General features: G+C 41.6%; 1 protein-coding gene across 1 annotated transcript in view; it reads right to left on the bottom strand.

The window, feature by feature from the left end:
* Positions 1–1,576: 1,576 nt before the first annotated feature.
* The window catches only part of CDK6 (cyclin dependent kinase 6), a 132,864-nt gene continuing 114,224 nt past the window's right edge, over positions 1,577–20,216 (bottom strand). The window contains exons 7-10 of the mRNA XM_072328405.1: positions 17,267–17,402; positions 14,945–15,076; positions 13,075–13,113; positions 1,577–9,722 (exon numbers count right to left, since the gene is read on the bottom strand). Coding sequence (XP_072184506.1) covers positions 9,567–9,722; positions 13,075–13,113; positions 14,945–15,076; positions 17,267–17,402 — 463 coding nt within the window. The 3' untranslated portion in view covers positions 1,577–9,566. The remainder of the gene's footprint in view (positions 9,723–13,074; positions 13,114–14,944; positions 15,077–17,266; positions 17,403–20,216) is intronic.

The raw sequence follows: 20,216 nt of genomic DNA, 5'->3' as shown, positions 1-20,216 counted from the left end.
TTGGAGAAGTCACTCCTGTTTCCTGAGGTGTACGCTGAGGTGCCGTGACCTGGTGTCCTGTCCTGGTACAGCGCTCTGTGGAGCGGGGTCTGTTTGCCAAAACAAAGGGGAAAAGGAGAATAAGTGCTCAGTCGTTACTTAGTACCTCTCTGCTTCCCTGGCAAACCAAGGAGTGCTGTAACATCCAGCCAGATGGGGTGTGTAAGAATGCGTGACAGTGCCTACAGGAAAGGCTTCCGGGTGACAGGAGACTGAAAAGTGCCTTTGTCTGTAGAAGGCAAAAAAAGCAACAATTGGCTGCAATGGGTGTAAAGCAATGAATACTGTAAATCTTGCTTGTAATAAGTGACAGACAAAAGAGAGGTGCATATTTAAATCTTATTAAATGAACATTTGCTTCTATGGTACAATAATACCTGGTGTCATTAGGTAGTTCTGAGGCAAAGAAGATGACAGCATTCAAGGCTGACGTGGAATCCCACATAAGGTAAAGGTAGCTGTTTTTGTTTCATGCCACGTTGCATCTGAACTGTGTATGGTGGTTTTGTAAAGGATTTATGTGACTCCTTGTAGTTTCTAGGGGGCAGCACAAAGTTGTGGATTTAAGTTACAGAATCCTTAGAGTTGTGGGTCTGGTCAGCTTTGCAGCCATCTCTGCCTAGAGCTGTCATCCAGCAGCGTGTGGATTCTTCTGTTTTTACATACTGATGGCTCACTGAAGCCTTGTTAGTAGAAACTACTTTTATCCTGCTCTAAAGAAACCTAATGGTCTTTGCAGTTGTATCAGAGAATTATGGGATGGTTTGGGTTGGAAGGGGCGGTAAGGAGCAGCCGGTTCCATCTCCCTGCCATAAGCAATAAGCTGAAACTTCATGTGAGCCGTTGTGCTGAGGTGTTTTGTTGACTGGGTAGGAGTGAAGACAGGGAACGTGCATCTGGTTTTAGAGTTTGATGATGTGTTTTACTGTTGGACTCCAAACAAGCATATTTACCATTTCTATGTACTCAGAAACGTTACTAGTCTCATGTCTATGGCCAATCGAGGAGAAAGCAGTCAATGAATGAAGTGTGCTCAGGTTCTTATAAGATGGGAGGTGGAAGTAGTAGACATGTACACCAGGCCCCTCCGTGGAACAGCTGGACTGAAACAACTCAGGGAAAACGGAGCATTTCCTGAATGACTGCGAGCCATCATAGCTGCATTAGCGCACAAGTTGCCTAGTGAAGTGAACTCAAACAAAGACCATTTCAGTACAGACAAACTGGTGCTGAACAGTCGCCTGGACAGCAACCGCAACAATTGAATGCCTCCGAGAGAAAAAGTGCCTTCTTTTTTTTTTAAAGGACTTCATCCTATGGAAGCAAAGGAATAATTCAGAGATCAGGAAGAACAAGGTAACACTCCTTATAAAACCAGAGGTGTACGATGAGTTACTTGCAAGGGTGTGAAAGTGCTGATGTTTCTGCGTCTGGCTTTGGGTGTGCGTGTCGGGTTCACGTTCTGTAAGGCTCTGGGTGTAGAGAAAAACACTCACAGCAAGAAAAACCGGAAAGCAGCATCACTATTTTTCTGTATTTAATATACAATACTTACTGCATTTGTATCCATTTTACATTTTTAGATAAAAGAAAAATATAGCTAGAAAAGTGAAGTAAACTTCAGGAAAGTTGTTTTAAATACAAAACTAGTTTCTCGCCTTTTTACTTTCCAATAATTTGGGAACAACTAAAAAGAACTTGATGCCATGAACATTTTTATTATATCGATTTTCATACTGAACCCTCAGCACCCACAATAAATACACAACTTTGCTTTTCTTGCACTGCCAGCAGCAAAACGTTCAGTTCCAAAGGACTGTAATTCTGATATAATACATTGACAACCTTCTGTGTGCCTTAATTTAACTTTGCCGTATTGACACGTGAGTATTTTTGCAGTCCACCATCTTTACAGACTCGTAAAAGCTAGAGAATATGTTATGTGGTAAGGTGCATGCTTGGAAGAGTACGCTCCGATGAACTTCAATGCAGTCAATGTAAAGCAGCCCCAGCGGAGGGTGTTCCTAAAGCAGAAAGCCTCCCAGGGTGAGATCTGGGACACAGAGCAGGCATGCAGTGAGATCAAAGGGCTTTGTCTGAAAGCTTGCAAAGAGAGCTCGAGAGCGTCCAAAGTGTCGGCATTGTTTCCCAGCCATTCTGTACAGCAGAAACATCGTTTTTTTCCCAATGCGTTTATGGTAATCAGCAGCTGTGCAAGAAGAGAGAGGCTGCGAGAGCTCACGTACAGCAATGGTGCAATATTTTTATTTACCACAGTTTGCGTTATGTAACCCCTCGGTGTGTATTTGCAAGCACAAGGCAAGCCAGCCTATGTACGTTACACCTTCCTGTACCTCTGTGGGCGATACCGTGTTTCGCACAGAGCTGATCTTAATGCTGAACAAAAAGAAGGTAAAGAACACTGAATCGTAATTATTAAGCACACAGAATAAAAATAATGATGCACCTTTAAAAGAAACAGTAACACACGCACCTTTTCGTGTTTGTACCCTGATTAAAAGAACATCGTGAAGTTCAAGTATGAAGTGATACAGTGAAATCATGTCCTGTGAATAGGTATCCATGGTAGTCTAGGTAGTACACTTTGCACCATAGGGAACTTTCCACCTTGCACAATAAAATCCTACTGACTGTGTAGGTAAAGTGACAGAGCTCAGCGGGACCGCGCTGCCTTTCACCAGCAGTTACGTGTCCTAAGGTGAAGGAAGGAAAACATCTGAAACTGCTTTGCATGATTCCCTTGGATAATCAAACCCCAACCATCTCCAGAGCACATGGCGTAACAAAAAGAACACAACAGAAGCCAAACGGCGTGAGATGCCCTTTTCACTTCTTGATTTTGTTGTTGTTGTAAAATCATACCGAGAAATTAAGGCACTGAGGCAGATTTTGATGTCAGCCTGGTGTAATATCAATGAATGAAGTTACCCTGGATGTGCCTCACAAGCTGTCCTCCCTGTTCATAGCATTCTGTAAACCCGAAAGCACAAGTTTTACTATTGCCTTTTGAGACTGTATCGTATCTTGCAGATTCCCAAAGCAGTATCCCAGAAGGGTTACAAACAGGCTTCACTTTAATGCAGTTCTGTTAACTTCAGTGGGATTTGTAACATGTAAATAGGCACGCATGGGCTGTCTGAGCAGTGAGAAGTGAAGCTTGCTTCTGGTACGTTTCTGCACCAGCATCCCACTTTGCTTCACATATCCCAGTGCCACAAGGAAGAGCACTTCCGAACTTTTATATAAAAAAGAAATGAATAGAAACCGTGAGAGAAATAATATTAACTAGAGTTAATAGGTTTTGTCACGCATGACCATTTATATAGCATGAAGCTTAAGTGTCTGTATATAGACCTGAGCTGCCCGACACTGGAATTTGCAGATTCGCGTGGTGAAATTCTTGGTTTAAATTAATTGTAGTCAGTGGAGTTACAAGAAGAGTAGATCACGCTAAATGAGTTTAATTACTTGGATACCCCGATCCTATTTCATGCAATTGCCCACGCACACACACATGACATATCGACATTTGCTGCCTTTATGCTTTTGTAGAGTCAGCAATCTTTTCTCTAATCCGGATGGGCAATTTGATTGCTGCAACAAATGTACTTGGGTTACAAGGCACCACACAAATGTGGCCCCTGGTTTCAGCATCTGGAATCTACAGATACCTGCTGGAACGACTACAGACAAGATAAAGCCAAAGGCGGCCTATGTAACATTTTCTAATTGTAACTTTTCAGACAACCATCCCCCACTATGTATAAAATCAGCTCTACCGTAGCATTTCAAAGTAATTTGCTTATTCTTTTACATATTAAAACAAACAAAAATACCCTAAAGCATAAAAATACTACATCTGAACACACATACTACTCTAGGTACAGTATGAAGCTTATTTAAAACTTGTTTTTTGACTGATCTAGCTCTCTGCTTCTCTATAGAAGTAGCTTCACTTCAACAACAAAAATGTACACTAAATGCAAATAAACAATTAAGCAGCAAGACTCGACACATTTTTGGCAACTACCCTTTCACAGGCCTAGTGTGTTTTCCTAAGAAATAATATACTGAATTACAATACGAATAATTTAGGTTAATGTCAAATAACTTGCAGATATAGGTGTCCATATCGTCAATAAACGCTGACCCCATTTCTGGGTGTCTTGGTGCTGTTATTAACCATGTGTCCTCACAACTACCATCGATTACTAAACGAAGCCTTTCTCTGCTAACACTTCTATGAGCATCTCTGCCCATACAAGAACCCGCCCCCTCAGCTCTGGGACCCATCCATCAGCTGAGGCACAGGATTCCTGTGTTTGCCTACTCGGGCCTTCAGACTGAAGAGTATCAAGCTAGTGAGGAAATACAAACACACGCTGTTACACAGAAAGGAGGAGACAGACATACCAATGAAAGCACTCTGTGATGCTTTCGGGAGTTACGATAGAAACAACAGCTCCAAAGTATACAGTTCAACTTCTAAGACATCATTTCAAGGGTATAACTTTAACTAGAGCATTCAAAGGCATTATACTTTTAAAGCTGTTCAAAGTAATGCAGCTAAATATTACGTTAAAAATAAAACCTATATAAGATTCAATGGAAGAAATAGACCACTTAGCTGAAATGGAATGAAATGGACCATAAATACATTAATCTGAATGCTTGAAAAGAGTTCACAAAGGAATTAAAGATGAAAGAATAAGTGGGCGCTCGTCAGCGTGCTTTCAGTGCCTAAATCATACAGCTTTGTGTAGAAAACAAATTCTAGCAAGAAAATAATAGGCGACTCTGTATTTTCTCTTTCTGAAGTACTTGAACATGTGTTACTTGCTTTAACAGAAACGGCTGCTTTGCCTGTGAAGGAAACGTGGCTAAAATGCCTTGAGATTCGTCTAGGCCCCGTTTCCAGCAGAACTCCAGTGGCTCCCACTCCTTAGCAAAAAGCACCGCCATAAGGTAAACTTCTTTTGCCCACACTGTTCTGACTGTAAGTGGGTTGTTCAGTCAAGAGATTCTGAACACTGCAGAGAGTGACAGCAAAGTTATTAGGCAGAGCTGAATGCAAGAAAGGCATCATGGATACTGGATTTAATTTGTTGGAATGTAAACTGAGACAACTGATGCATTCAGATGTCGTACTGAGGGACACGGTTAGTAGGAAATATTGGTGATGGGTGGACGGTTGGACTGGATGATCTTGGAGGTCTTTTCCAACCTTGGTGATTCTATGATTCTGTGATTCAATAAATACGGGCTGCCATGGCACAGTCCACATTTTTGCACAGTGCTGCCCTGCTCTGGTTTTGAGCTAGTAATCTGTAGGGATGCTTTTCTGTTCAACTCATCGTGCACAATAGGAAGGAGAATGAAGGTGAAACATGATCAAGAAAGCTGGAAAACCACTGCATTGCTACATGTGTAGGACGAAAAGGAAAAGGACCAACCTCTGCAGTCCCCATTGCTCCCATTTCCACTTCCCTCCCTTGGCCTCTAATCTCATGACATTGCAGCTCCTCTATCTTCAGTCCAAAATGTGCACGGCAATCAGTGCCTTCAGACGGGCACATTACCACTGAGCTCATATAAACCTCCTTGTATAGCAACACATCCACAAACTTCCTGCCAGCATCCAAACCCTGATGTACTTTTTGTTGTGGTTACGACCCAGAGTTACAGCAGCCCTCAAAGATGAGGTCCCCGCAAGAAATCATGTTGGATTTTGTGTCTTTCTGGATAAACACTGCAAAGCACTTTTTCTTTAATCAGCAGTCTGCAGAGCCAGCTTTTAGTTTGAACCTTTATTTTCTGTTGCCCATAAAGGATGACTGAGGTGCACTGTCACACACCTGCAATAAAGCACTCGGTCCTTTCCCACAGTATGCCCAGAATTCAGTCATCCTTTGGGTTAGTGAGAGAGATCTCCAAGGGGAGATCTTCCTATACAATGTCAAATATAAAATGCACTGTCATAGAAGCAGTAAGCACACTGTCTCCTCCAGATCTTGTACAGACTTTTCCTCAGGGGAAAATACAGGGGGTTATGGTGTGCCTGTGCCTCCTACTTGTGGCAGGGCTCAGTACTCACACCTGCCACAGCACAAGCAAAGGAATGAGCTTGAAGCTTGACAGCCTGCATGCACACGTGTCACCCTGAGAGCTGGAGACCTCCAAACAGCGAAGAACAGGTTCCTACTTGCTCTGATTCCTGCTGGGAGAAAACCTCTCCCTGGAGCAGTGATCCCTGGGAAGGGGGTTGAGCAGTAGGAGGAGGCAATAGCTAGTCTCATTTGTATCCTTTAGAAACTTCCATACAACAAAAGATCACTGGCTGCTCTTGTAAATGTTCAAGACAGACAGTTGTCTAGGGATCTTATATTCCTTACATTCAAAAATTATCTTCTGAATCAAAAATGGTTTTGGCTGATCAAACACATTGCGTTCAGTCTAAATTACCCTTACCCGAGTATAAAAATAACGAACGCTTTGCCATATTCTACTGCAGTAATTCCCAATTCCTAATGAGAATCAAGGAAAGCCTATAGTACACATACAGTATGCTGCCTGCAAACGGGGGAACTGCAGAACAACAAGCTCACAGCTTTGTAAGTGACTGGGAAAGTATCAGCAAGGTCAGATATAAGTGATGGGCAATCAAGGTAGCTGCAGTAAGAGGAGGCATGATGCTGACAGACCTCTAAGGACCAGGCTCCCCAGTGCTTCTTTTAGTGTCACAGCAGTTTGACCTGGGATGAGGGAAAAAGAGCATTTAGCTGCTAAGTGATCCATCACAGCATGGATTTAACCAATACCTGAGAAGGCAACGTAGAATTAAAGGTTTCCTACCCTAGAACTGTGAATTTGTCTGTGCCTAGGCTAGTTGCTCTTGTTTACTGGAGGAACTAAAACAAGCCGCTCTGTACCATCACTTGCCCCACCCATACACATAGACTAAACGTAACAAAGTGCCACACAGACCTCATACTTATTTCTGGAGGTGGCATCGCTTCCTCCCTGCTGTACAACCTATGAAAAGCTTTCCTTCTTCCTGGCAGATGGTCCTTCAGCATTACTTGCACTGGGTGTCTCACAGACTTGCTAAGTTCTCAGACTTGCTCCTGCAAGATGGTGAGCCATCTGGGCTGATGCAGCTGAAACTCCATGTGCATAATCTCACTAAAATCCACGTACTCAAAAACGTGCCGTTTGGGCTTGGCAGAGAATTCTCCATTTGCTGCAGGAGTCGCCTTGTAATCCACAATACCACACACTACTGGGCACAGACAGCGACCCACCTGCATTACAGCAATGCATCCTCTGTTTCTGCAGCTCAGCTACAGGCTGTGTCTGCATGCTCAGCTTAATCTGCTCTCAAACCCTCATCAGCTCCCCCCCGCTTTTCCATCCCCCGAATATCTACACAGAAAAGTGTCTTAACTTCTACACAACCTGATTTTTAGAATATTGTGGTCTTGATAAACAGCACCAGAATCTGTGACTTGAGTTGGCACATTCAGTATCTGGAACTAAAATCCTCAGTGAGAGCATTTTTTTTTCACCTTATGCTCGTGGAAGGAAATGACAGGAGAAGACAACAACAACAGTTTTCCCTCTACAGTTATATCTTACTTTTCCACATATCCTTGCTTAGAATTGTCCTGAACCCTCCTAGTCTCTGCCTGTTGGTTCTGGATTTTTTCCTATCTCTGCAGCACAATTTTCCCCTCTCATCTGGGTGCTCAAGATAGATGCTAACATTCAGGAACACTCTGAAAGCCTCACAAAGGTTTATAAAAGGAAGAAAAGTCACAAGAAAGTGATATCCGCCTCCTACCATTAATACGTGGCAGGAACATACAGCAGAACATGGTTTCATTCTGAGTGTAAAGAACAGCAGCAGGAGGAAGTGTTGAGAAGATTAATAAAATTATATAAAATTAATCTAAAGCTGACGATTTGAACAACCTGAATATGGATGAGGCATGAAGGAAGAGGAAAAGTTGCCTTTTACAGTATGTTAAATAGAAACCCCTCAGAAGTAACAGCACAAAGGAAGCCAACGATTTGTGGATGTTTGTTTTCCATTGGGGAGCAAGTATCAGTGTAAATGTGGGAAAATTTGCCTGGCACGTGGATGGATTTAAGGTGCTGAACGCTCAATAATGTGGTTGCCAATTTAGCATGCTCCCAAAAGGGCAGTGAGCTTCAGAGCATTACAGCAGATCCAAGCAGACATCACCAAAGTCTACCCTCCTTCTTACAGTCAAATAATAGTATAGGTTGCTTTAGTGCAAATGAACAGTAAAATGCTGATCAGAGTAAGTTCATATCTAGATTCTTCCATAAAACCCCATCAACTTTGCAGTCAAAGAGTATCAGCTGCAATATTTGTTTAATACGCTGTTTGTATTTAGATTTCTCACTTCATGAATACCAGCTGTTCCTTCAAATCTCCTTCATCATCACTAATGTCAGTTATGTTTTTCATCCTTTCTTTCCAAAGGCACTATCCTTAGTCTGGTCTTTTCCAGAAACGATTTTCTCTACCCAGTAGCAAAATGTCCATATCAGAGCTTCTTGCTTTCTCTAGACATGCAGATGTCTCATTGACATTGGGTAGGATGAAGCCGACAGTAAATTTTAACCGAGATAAAACATTTCATCTGAAGGAAGAACTGCCATATGGTTTGGGAGCTCTGGTTCACTTCCAGCTGGAAGGCTAGAAATTTACCCAATTTGAACACTGCAGAAGCTTTCAAAGGACTTTGTTTAAGTCAAGGCAACTTCTCCACTAACTTTTACTGCAAGCATCATTTTCTGCCCAGAAGGCAAAGGCTCAGCCAAGTGTGCTGCTGACTACTGAAGCTGAAAGGCTTCCACTGAACACAAAAAGAACCGATGGCGCTCAGTTGGCCTTGCAGAATCTTTTTCGAGAACAAATTCCTATTTGATTCAGATCTGTTCTCTACTCTCTGTATTAAAAGCACAATGAAATACAGAATTTTAAGGGATTTTTTAAAATGTAAAAGTCTATCAGTTCCAAACTGCAGTCACTTGGCTAAAAGAAAGATTTGTAGCTGTTTTCTGCAAGATCTGAATGAGCTGTTTTTGTGCACACTATTCCTATCCATGTTTTATGGCTCTTATTTTGTGTATTTATTGCATATCAGTATGCAATACATCCTAAATTGTAGATAAAAGGGAAGAAATAACAATTGCCAAAAGTATGTTTGTCAGTTCGTAGGTCCACATCTTCTTTTAATGGCTTAGATCATTTAAATCAATGAAAAAGCTTCTTATTGCTTTTCAGAAGCTACTGGGATTTGATGGCTACAGAGTCTGGTCCAGAAACCAGAATTATCTATTATTATCTATTATAGCCATATCTATTATTATTATATTATCTAACACCTTGCAAAACAAAGGGATGAAAAAAACTACAGCTGACAAACAGAGCTCCTATCTGAGTTGCACAGCCTGTTTGACTGGTCAAACTGTAGTCAGCTTTTTACATACCTGGTCTGTATTGGCACACACCAAAAATAATATGACAGTGTAACCTGGTGGGTATGACTGGGCACATAAAATCCCATCTTTCTAGAGATTGTTTCTGATTCTTCATGAAAAGTAATCTGTATGCTCCAATGTTTAGTAACCTAGTAGAAAGAAAAGTGATAGCTTATTAACAGTTAGTTACTGAAGGTTTTAGTATATTACAGACTATTCTATGTCAATTTTAAAATGAATTTCTTATTTTTTCTCCCACAACGGCAATTTGGAAAAACTTTTTTTCCCTAATATACTAATGTCAACTAAATCACACAGTAAGAGAGGTGTAAAATCCCAGTCAATCAAGAAAGCTCTTGATACTTTGAAGCAGTTTTGAGGCAATACAATAAATAAGTTGGGTTCCTAAGCTTCTGCTCAGTTCAAGCTTTAAGCATAAAACAACAGGTCACTCTAATAGTCTACCTTCTCATTCACATTGTACATAAAAATTCATCTGTTCCTGAAACTATTGCCTAAGAAAAATACTAACAAAGTGGTTCTATAAAACAGAGTTCTGAGAATAAACATCATTATTGATCTGTGTCTCATACACGGCAAATAATTAATTTACGAAGATTTTTAAACCAAGCTGTGGCTTATGATTCATATACATATTTAACAACTGATGTGCTTTCAGTTGTGAGTCAGATAAGTGCTCTGCGTTTGTTGGCTACAAGACCAAGCCAGCATGTTTTGTCATTATTTTCCATATCAAAATTGTCCAAACACCAGAGAGAAGGATCCCTTTGTATTATAAAACATGCTTCTAAAAGACAGTGAGAGAACCTGCGAGAAGTGGCATGGCACAGAACTTCTTATTCACCAAAACAGCCTTCAAGGATGAAAACTCCATCAGAGTGAGGATGCTGGACACCATCTCCCATGCAGAGTATTCTCAATTACTGCCTACAATCTGCTGCTTCCTTTCACGTGAGAGGCTCTATACACACACGTAGCACCGCGTGTCAAAATTTTGCAAGCATATCTTCATTGTTTGAGTGTATTTTAGGACTCAAGACAGAAAGGCACCCCTAGCATTTCACATAGCAAGCCAGTGTGCTGGATAAAGACAAACCGGCGTGTGGGCACAGCCTACACAGAAATACAGAGATATGCACAAACCCTGCTCTTGGAATTTTACCTGGCACACAGGAGGCAACAAAGGTGTACACAAAACTAAGGTGAAGTGAGACCATGCACAAAGAGAGCCTTTTAAAATCATCTCTTCTGGGCTGCTGGACTAAAAGAAGCAGCACTTGATAAAAGAGGCTGAGGGGACAGTGTCGTTGTGCAGCTATTGAAACACTGGAAGAATCTTGCTGGAAATAGCACCTGTGAGTGTCACTGACTTGTTTTCCATAAGGATGCTGGAAGAGAGGAACTGCAGAGCTAGACTGAGTGTGGGGACTGGGTGAGGAGACAGGGGCTGCCCCAGTCTTATTGCTGTGGCATGGCACCAGCTGGCTTCAGTGGGACTTTTCTTTGTCTGCTGTGTCTGTTTTTTATCCCTGCAGAATTATGTAGCAGGGACAGCAAACGCATCGGTGGGAGATGGAAACTGCTCCTTCTGTTTCCCAAGAACATCCTATTGACTGGTGAGAAGAGCGCGGTGTCTGGCTGCGGGTGCTCTAGGAGCTAATCATCCACCCTTTTCATATATTTTTTGCTAGGCAGTGGGCTTTAGCTGCTGTAGAACCAGTCCTGCAGAACACATGCAGACAGAGTCATTTTTAAGAACTGTGTTCTGAAGTATTTTTTAAAGGGTTTATGAAGAGTTGTCACCACGGTCTGGACTAACTGCATCGAGGAGCACTTTTTTCACACGTATACTTCTAATCCTACACATACAGCATTAAGAAGTAAAGGTACTTGAGGACCACACCACGAAGATATAAGGAACAAGAGCATGATGTAAGCAGTCTCCCAGTTGTCTTTGTGCTGTCTCACTAGCAGCGCGGTTCCCGCATGCTGTCAGCCAGTGCCAGCTTTTTGCCCATCTAGAGAACAGCCCTCCTTGGCTTACCAGGGTATGTGAAGCCTCATGGCTTGGCAGGGGAAGTGGGAGTAAGAGAAAGCCTAAGGCACATCAGAGAAGGACTGCTGGAATTTCTTCCTGAAGGGATTTTGAAAAGGAGGTCATTTGGAAAGTCCTTGGGCCTTTGAATCCAGTCCATTGCTATCATGTGGGAAAAAGGATCCTTTTTCCCAGCCCTGTCAACACAGATCTCTTTTTATTTGTTCCTGTCACTCCAACTGGATGTTTGTTCCAGAACATGACCATCAATACAACCTTTTCCAAGCTATTTCTCCTGAAAACTCCCACATATAACCCAATCCTATATTAGATGATGTACAGCACCATGTCACAGAAGCTCTGCTTCCAATTCCACATGCCGCCCATGCTTTTCTCTGCTGCTTGCTCGAGTTCCACTTCTGATACTACAAACTGGGAAATGCTGCCCCAACAGTTAATCTTCTGTCAATTCCCACTTTTTTTCCTCTCGTTCTTGTGCCCACAGTAAGCTTTGGCTTTGAGCGTTAACTTCCCTCTCTTTTTATTTTGCCCTAACAACTTGCCTACAGTCCACAACCATATTCTCTTCCAGCCTTTGCGCTGCTAAGCCCAGTACACCCAGCTCTCCTACCAGGCAGCAGATGCACATCACTATCTGAGAGTCTGGAGTCTAACTGCAAAGCAACACCCCCACCCCACCCCCATGTTCACCCAACGTTAGCTCTCGGAGAGCTCTGGGAAAGTTCCCTGACAGCTGATGGCAAGCCAGTGCCAGCTGAATGCCCTGATATTGTATGTGCAGAAGCTTGGTGGCAGGTAACATGTGGAATGTTGTAAAAAGTGCTTAACTGTGTGGAGAACTTTTCTTTTGTTGCTGTTGCAAGATTCTCCTGTATTTTGTCTCTATTTGTCATTCTAATTAGTGTTTAAAATATGTCATCAAAAATACCACGTTGGTCTATTCTTCTCTATGAATACCCAAGCCCTGTTCCCACTCAGGTTTGCTGAATGACGGAGGAATAGGGTTGGTTCAGCACCAGTACCACGAGCTTGTCGCTCTCCTTGGATGTAGGAGCAGAGAGACCAGCAAAGGCAAAGCTGAGCTCAGAGGAGTGAGCTGCTGTGGCTGCTCCCTGGCCTTCTGCTTGCCACTGGTGGAGCTTCCAGAATTCTTGCGCTGTGCATCTGTATTATCCCCATGTGCAGATGCCTCGTATGTGCTCTTGCCAGGCCTAATATGCAACTTGCCTGCTCATGCTGGTAGGTTTGGAACGGGTACCATTCCGGGCATGAAGAAAGGCACAGGCCACTGCATGCATGCACATAAGTGGTCCTTTTAAAATCTGGCCTATTTCAAGAAGGCATAATGTTAACTACACGTTGCACGGTTAAGTGTCGAACAGTAAAGAAAAGCTTTATCCAGGAGACCAGAAAGATCCACTCACCATCTTAGCAAGGGGCCAAGTCCCAGACAGTACAGATACCTGAAACAGAGTTAACAGTGAAGTGCACCACAAGCACTGAGACACCCACCAGGAGACACCTACAGGTTCCTGAGCCATGTCTGGCACAATTACATTGCTCAATTCAGTGCTAAGGACCTGCTTCTGCCAAGCGCGCCGTGAGCAAGGGTGGAACGCTGGCTCTGTAGCCAGACGAGAAGAAACAGAGACGAGGAAGAGGGTAGCATAAGGGACTGTCACAGGAGTAAGCAAAGCTGGCTGCCTCACTTCTCATCAGTTACATTGCAATAGGGTATGTTTATACTATTATGGTCAGGGTTAACTCGTTGGGCCAATTTTTCCCCCAAGTCATATCCAGGTAAATGCACTGAAGTCATACAAGGGAATGGCTTTCAAGGATTGGAAATATTTCTTTTTCTTCTTTTTTTTTCATTTTTTTTTTCTTCCCAGTAGAGTATTAAAAAAGAAAAAAATAAACGCTTCTTTTTAAAATACTGAAAATAGTTTTTAGTTAAGGTAAAAATACTAAATATAAAAATTTAATATTTAAAGTTACTGTTCCATAAAGGCATGTGAATTGCTCAGTTATTCTGACATTCAGTAATGGCACATTAAGCCTAGTGGAGAAGCATGTGCCAGTGTACCACATGGTGGCTTAGGAGAGAAGCTCATGCATTTCTGCATAGAAAACAAGTCTTCTTAATAAGCAACATCTGAGGCGTTTTGTGACAGTAATATTCATGCACCTGAGATGCATGGGGGCTGTTGTAGGTAAGGCAGCACAGAATACAGCACACAATTCTGCACAGGTAAATAACTGTACTTAACAGGTATAGGATTCTCTCATTCCAAACCGGGAATATTTGCTTTACGTTCCTTTTCAGATAATGATGAGAACAGGTTAAAGATGAAAACCTGTATTCATCTTCATTGGCTCTGCTCGTATCTTTGATCTGCATATCAGAAGGTTCAGAATGAGAGAGAGAAAGTGTGTTTGCAGCTGTTTCCGGGAAGGAATGATGGGTTAGATGATGGGTTAGAATGTGCATGGATTCCAACGTAAACTGACCATTTGGAAACTGAATGGATCTTGAAGAACAGGACCTCATAAGCTTTTTTAAACACTCGCTTTTGAAACATGCACACAAACTTAACTAGATAATAACTTGTTTGTGTATTTAAAAAAAAAAACCCTAAAAGCTGAGACATTTATTATGATCACTATCATAACTGTTGTTTGTATAGAGCGATGAAGTAACAAAATAATCCATCCGAGTTTTCAGGTGGGGAAGGACCTGCATGTATTCTACGAGTGCACAGTAGCTGGATGTTAATTGTATGTATCAGTTAACTGCAGGTTGCAGAGATCTGATATTTCAATGCCATTCTTTAAATATCACTCTAAAAGATCACACCATCATAGTAAAAGTACCAAATCGTGCTTCAGCAGCTAGAGAGAGATTGTATCCTGTTTTGGCAGTGACTTCATCATCCTACTCCACACTGGCAGCATTCAATTTTAGAAGGATAAAACGGCAGCAAAACTGGTCAGCAGCTTCTCTTCGTCTGGAGTTTTCCCAGGCAGACAAACAAAACAAAAACAAAACAAACATAAAGCTGCAATGGGAGCAGGCCAAAGCCCCGGCCCTTGCATTGCTCTGATGAAAGTAAACTACGTTGATTTCCTCGGATAAGCGCATCGCAATCCCAAAATGAAAGACAGGTGTGTAAAACCTCCAAACAATGATCTTCACTAGAACAGCCATGTGGTTTGTATGGGACAGTGGCCTTGTCAGCTACGCATCTTGTTCATTTATAGGTTCGTCTTCAGTCAGCATTATGATGCATTCACCTCACTGGAGTTTTGGCTGGATGACATGTGAGAGTCCAGATTCTCCTTGCATTTTTCCAGACCATGGAAATATGGGTGAGACAGGGCAGCATAGGCAGATATTCTCTTGGCTGGATTGAACGCTAAGCATTTCTGTAAGTATGAAAAGAAGTTGTTTTTAACTACAACGTAGAGTTAAAATTGCTAACATTGCAAGTCACTGCCCATTTATGATCACTGTGAGGCACAGTGGGGTCACAGAAGGTGCTGCATGATAAGATGACCATGCACATTAAAACAAGCAGTGGGGCAGTGGGCTTACAGTATACGAATCCCCAAGGCTGATAGAAAATACCAGGTTAGAACATTTAAGTGTTCACAGTTTAGGAAGCTTCAGAATTCCTATTTTCTTGAGTGCATATACAAAGGACAGACTCTGCCTCACAGACTGTGGGGAACAACTACCTACAAAATGCTTTTGATTCCTCTCAATACTCAATGCACTGCTCTTTGTGGCTACACAAACACGGAATGCTTTCTAAGGCATGCATTAATTCCTAGGCTCAACATCTCTACAGAAGTTGAATCCTTGACCTTATACCCTTTGTGTGTTAATGTTAAGTGTTCAGTTTCCTACATTTCAAACAAACAAACAAAACAAAACAGAAAACTTCCATCATGCTGAAATAAAAGAAACATCCAAAAGAACATTTAATATTCATCAGTGTCAGTCTGCAGGTGTGCTGAAAACTCTGCTCCTCATGCTGCTCAGTATCATCATCTCATATTTTTCACTGACTACATATAGATGATGTAGTCATTTGGGCTTTAACTGTGACTTTAAACTGTATTTCATTCAAAGTCTTTTCAGAGTTGTGCTGAAGTTATCACAGATCTTGGGTCTGTTACTCTCAGATATTTCTGCCTTGTTCCAAACCCCTTCCTGCTTGTTGCAGATCCATTTCTCTTCCCTAATTTTCAGCCTAATTCCACTGTTTATGTTGCAGTGATGGTATACTCCTAATTTAAGGTCACCTTAAAAGCTCTTGTATCATCACACTGGGAATTCTCCCTCTTCTTCCTACTTGTATTTTGCTTGCCTACTTTCCAGCTCCTTTTCCCAGCCTTGGTCCAGCCAGCTCAGAACTCTCTCTGTATGCTTTATACCTTGTTCTTTTCCGTTCCTTCACCTTCAAATAGTATTCATCCTAGTGTCTTTGTCTAGGCAGATTCAGCTCTCACTTTCTTTACTTGCATCAGAATTTCTATCATTTAACTCCTGAAATTTAATCCAGTGACTTTCCATTCCCTCTCATCTGTGGATCTCAGGTCTCTTTTTTTTTTGCCTAACAGTAATGGCTTCCCACCTTACCATCTAGGCAAAGATTTTCTCTTCTTTCTGCCCATCATGCCTCACTCTCACTGTGCTCTAGCCATATTTTACTACTTGTTTTCAAATCTAGTTCTTCTCCCATGTATAGCTTCCATTTCCAATCTGCCTGCAAGCACAAAAGATGCATTCCACTTCTGCCATTTAAAGTGTCCAGGTGTAGTCTACTTTACTGAAGCTGGGAGATGTAGTTATAATGACAGTGGAGAATGACCTGTTGTTGTATACAGGTAACCTTGGTTGGAGCAGATAAAGTGATGCAGCAAATCTTTCAAGATTTGCAATGAGCCCTCTCTAAAGAGTCCATACAAACTGAGATCTTTCTAAGGCTTTCAGAGAAGAAATTTATCTAGATTTCAACAACAGCAAAACGCCAAGTCATTCTCAATATTCAATTCAAAGACCGAACTTTAGAGTCAAGGTGTCTAACAGATCTATAAGAATGCTGGAAATAATTTGACTTACATGCTACTAGTTTTACAAGCACAACTTGTTTGTTTCTGTTCAGTCCTGCCAGCTGCAAGAGGCAATGATTAAATGGCAAATCCCAAATATCAACTTTTCAGTACTCTGATTCTGATGTAACCTGCCTATGCGGCCCATTTCCTGCTTTGCACCACACTGTGAGAAACAGCAGATCATTTTCCATACTTGTATCAGACTAACATTAGAATGGCTTCTAATCAGTCCCACAACAGCACTCTGTAAAGAGGATCAAGGCAGAAGGTATGTCAAACAGGTCCTTCTGTGGCAGTTTCCTAGCCTTTATCTGCTCTCACCTCTGACACCTCTTGAGCCAGAGCTGGTGTCTTTGTGCTGATGTTTCACAGATACACATAAATTTGTCTACTTGCTTTTCAGCTTCATTAGTAACTTCATTAAATGGAAACAGAAACATTTCTTGGCATGCAGTTATTAGTCATGCAGTTTGGACAAAACAGATGGAAACTCACAAGAAGCAAGTCTTTGCCCATTTCATCAATATCTGGTACAAATCTTTCAATAGGTTGTGCAGGTCTGGAAGCAAAAGCATTTCTTGGAAGGGCGACATCGTTAGGCCAGTCGTCTTCTTCTGGGAGTCCAATTACACTGTGAAACGTAACATAATGTTAGCTCTGGACGTTTACGCAGTCTCCATTTTGTATTTAATGTACCGAGTGACAATTTACTTTATGATTAAGTCTTTCGGTTTAAATGAGATTAGCTGGACAGTAACGCACTGATCGCTGTGAATAGAGGGTGATGAGTGTAGGCCTTCAATGTGCTTGGCAGAAATCATTCTGTGGCCAGCACGGTTTTCTGGCCTAGGTCTCAATTTTATGAGTCTTTTTTGTTGAAAAAGTGCTGAGTGCTTTGGAAGAAATTTGCTCAGCTCTTCACTGGATGGTGCAACATATGTCACTCCGGGATGATTAAAAGCAGTAAGTTTCAAAGGGGAATTGCATGCAAGGACCTTTATTCACAAGAATAGAGGCTGAGAGAAGAGTGTGGGTCAAGATGAGGGTAAGGCAATAAAAGGGATGTTTCATAATGCTTCAAAGCTATGTGCAGTAATTGTTGCCTAAAGTTAAACAATTTATTTGCTTCACAATACAGGTTTCAAAGTCTCTGTTCAGAGGGGCACAGGACTTGAGTATCTTTGTGTTTCTACTTCCCATTGTATTTTATTTTTTCTTTACCTTTCAAGAGAATATTTGAGTTTCTTTTAATCATTTCTTACCTTGTTACTTTAAATTCTAGAAGGAATTTAACTCGGTAAATAGCTATGCTAAGGTTACAAAACCCAAATAAATGAAATAGTAGGTAAACGTCCAATACTGGGTCATGTCTCGTATATTTCATGTTTTAGTCTGACGTTAATGTTTGTGGCAGTGAAACATCAGTTTCTGATGGAAATTCCTGAAAAGACCTGACATCTCATGTCAGGTTTTAGGGAAATCCAGATTATACAGCCTGTAAAGCTGAGACTTTTAACTGAAATGCTAACAGTAAGACGAGAAGGAACAAGGAAAAGCTTCACTAAATACTTGGGTCTGCAGGAAACACAGTGCCACTAGGGAGCAGCATTGACCTTTCTTCTTGCTGAGGTTGGTAATAAGACCGGGTGAGGCCAAGGGCCAACATTTTGTTATAAGTCATAGGTTACCTGAACCGAGTGGAATTAGTCTAGCTCTATCTATGTGGATTTTAGATTATAATTTGGCTCAGCTAAAATTAACACGTCCTCAAAACAAAAGCGTGACTAGAAGGTCAAAGCAATTAATGCCTCAGGGTACTTTAAGTTTTACTGTATCAGAAAACAACAGTGCTCTTGGGAAAAGATGAGTTAAATCTCTGTGAAAAATTAGTACTTTCTGTATCACCACAGGTATGTCAGGGGTATAGGGCAGCACCCTGGGCCACGCTGGTTATAGCTGTGTGATTAGCTGTTTGACGATCCAAACCTGTATTAAACGTAACACAAACAGCACCATAGGAGGACGGAGAAGTATTTTAAGTAACACTGAAATTTAGCCTGTCATTCCATTGTGTTTGGCCAGTTCCTGGCTTTTTATTTTTTGTATGAGAGAGCATGAAGAGGGCAGAATTAGCACAGGCCCAGGCAAAGCTAACAAAAAGAAACCAGGAGGCAGCCAGTCAGGCAGGTAGGGTGGGCAAGGCGAAGAGCAGAAAGATATTTTTAGGTCCACACTCCTGCAATATTCAAAACTCTTAATAATGAATGTCTAAGTAGATGCCCTCACTCTGGTCTGGTAGCATTACCATTTCAGTGACTAAGTTTGGGTGTATCTTGGATGAGTTTCGCCTCCTGCCAAAGGTTCAGGCCCGGTCTTGAGAAATGCTGAGTACTTTCTGCTCTCGTTGATCACAATGAGAGACAAGTCTGCTCACACCACTGCAGCATTTACTCTGAAATCTGTGAGGACATCCCACATGCAGAAAATCTCCTGGAAAAGCAGGACTTTGTTTGGGGGCACCTCCTAAGGATTTACCCTCACGTGCACTGGAATTTTACCTGACGCAGGTCAGAACGCACATGTAAAGCAAAGGCAGAGCACAGTTTGATTACATGAAAGAACACATCAGTCCAGTATGCATGAAAATCCTGAAACTACTTTCCATCCAAATTTGTCTGAAGAATGACTCACTACCGTAGAAAGAAACAATCCTCCTACAAGAAGAGCTATGCCTAACTCTATAGGGTTGTCCAGCTGTGAAAACACAAAATAAACACTATTTAGCATAACCCCTCCCCACCAAACCCGAACAAGTGACTTCTGAACTGTTTAAGGAGAAATGAACAAAAGAAGCAAAAGCAAATTTTCTCTTTAAGTAAATGTATAGTAAGGAATTTCTTCTAAAATTAGCCCTGCACTTTCTTTTCTTGATGAATTCTTTTCTGCACAGGTAATCTCGCCCCCTAGGGATGGACAGATCCTGTTGGAGGTTGCTGCTACCAGCTATGAATTTAGTCCTATCCCAATTAATTTAGGTTTTTCCTCTTAAATATCATTAGTAAATCAAATCAAAATCCTTAAAAAATCACAGCTATAGCTTCTCCCCCTTCCCTCCTCTCCCCTCCCCCTCAAAACAAATTCCATGTATTAAAACTATTTAATACAGCAGAATATTGCAGGACTGAAAGTGTAGTTTTGGCAGAGGAAAATGTAAACTTGAAGGACTGATTTTTCTGGATTATGCAGGAAGAGCTATTCAGCGCATGACAAATCAACCACGCAAGTGAGTCACATACACTGGTATGGTATGCAGGAAAAGGAAGTCAACTGTGTGAAATCAAGACCTGCAATTTAGGAACCTCATACTAAATAATGAAAACGCTCAGAAACAGATCTGTTACGATTTGAGAACTGGAAGTCTGGCTATGTGGAAAAATGCATTATT

The sequence above is a fragment of the Excalfactoria chinensis genome, chromosome 2, assembly GCF_039878825.1.
Source record: "Excalfactoria chinensis isolate bCotChi1 chromosome 2, bCotChi1.hap2, whole genome shotgun sequence".
In the NCBI taxonomy this organism is placed as follows: Eukaryota; Metazoa; Chordata; class Aves; order Galliformes; family Phasianidae; genus Excalfactoria; species Excalfactoria chinensis.
Note: the sequence above shows the minus strand (reverse complement) of the source record. Positions and strands in the feature narration are given on the sequence as shown.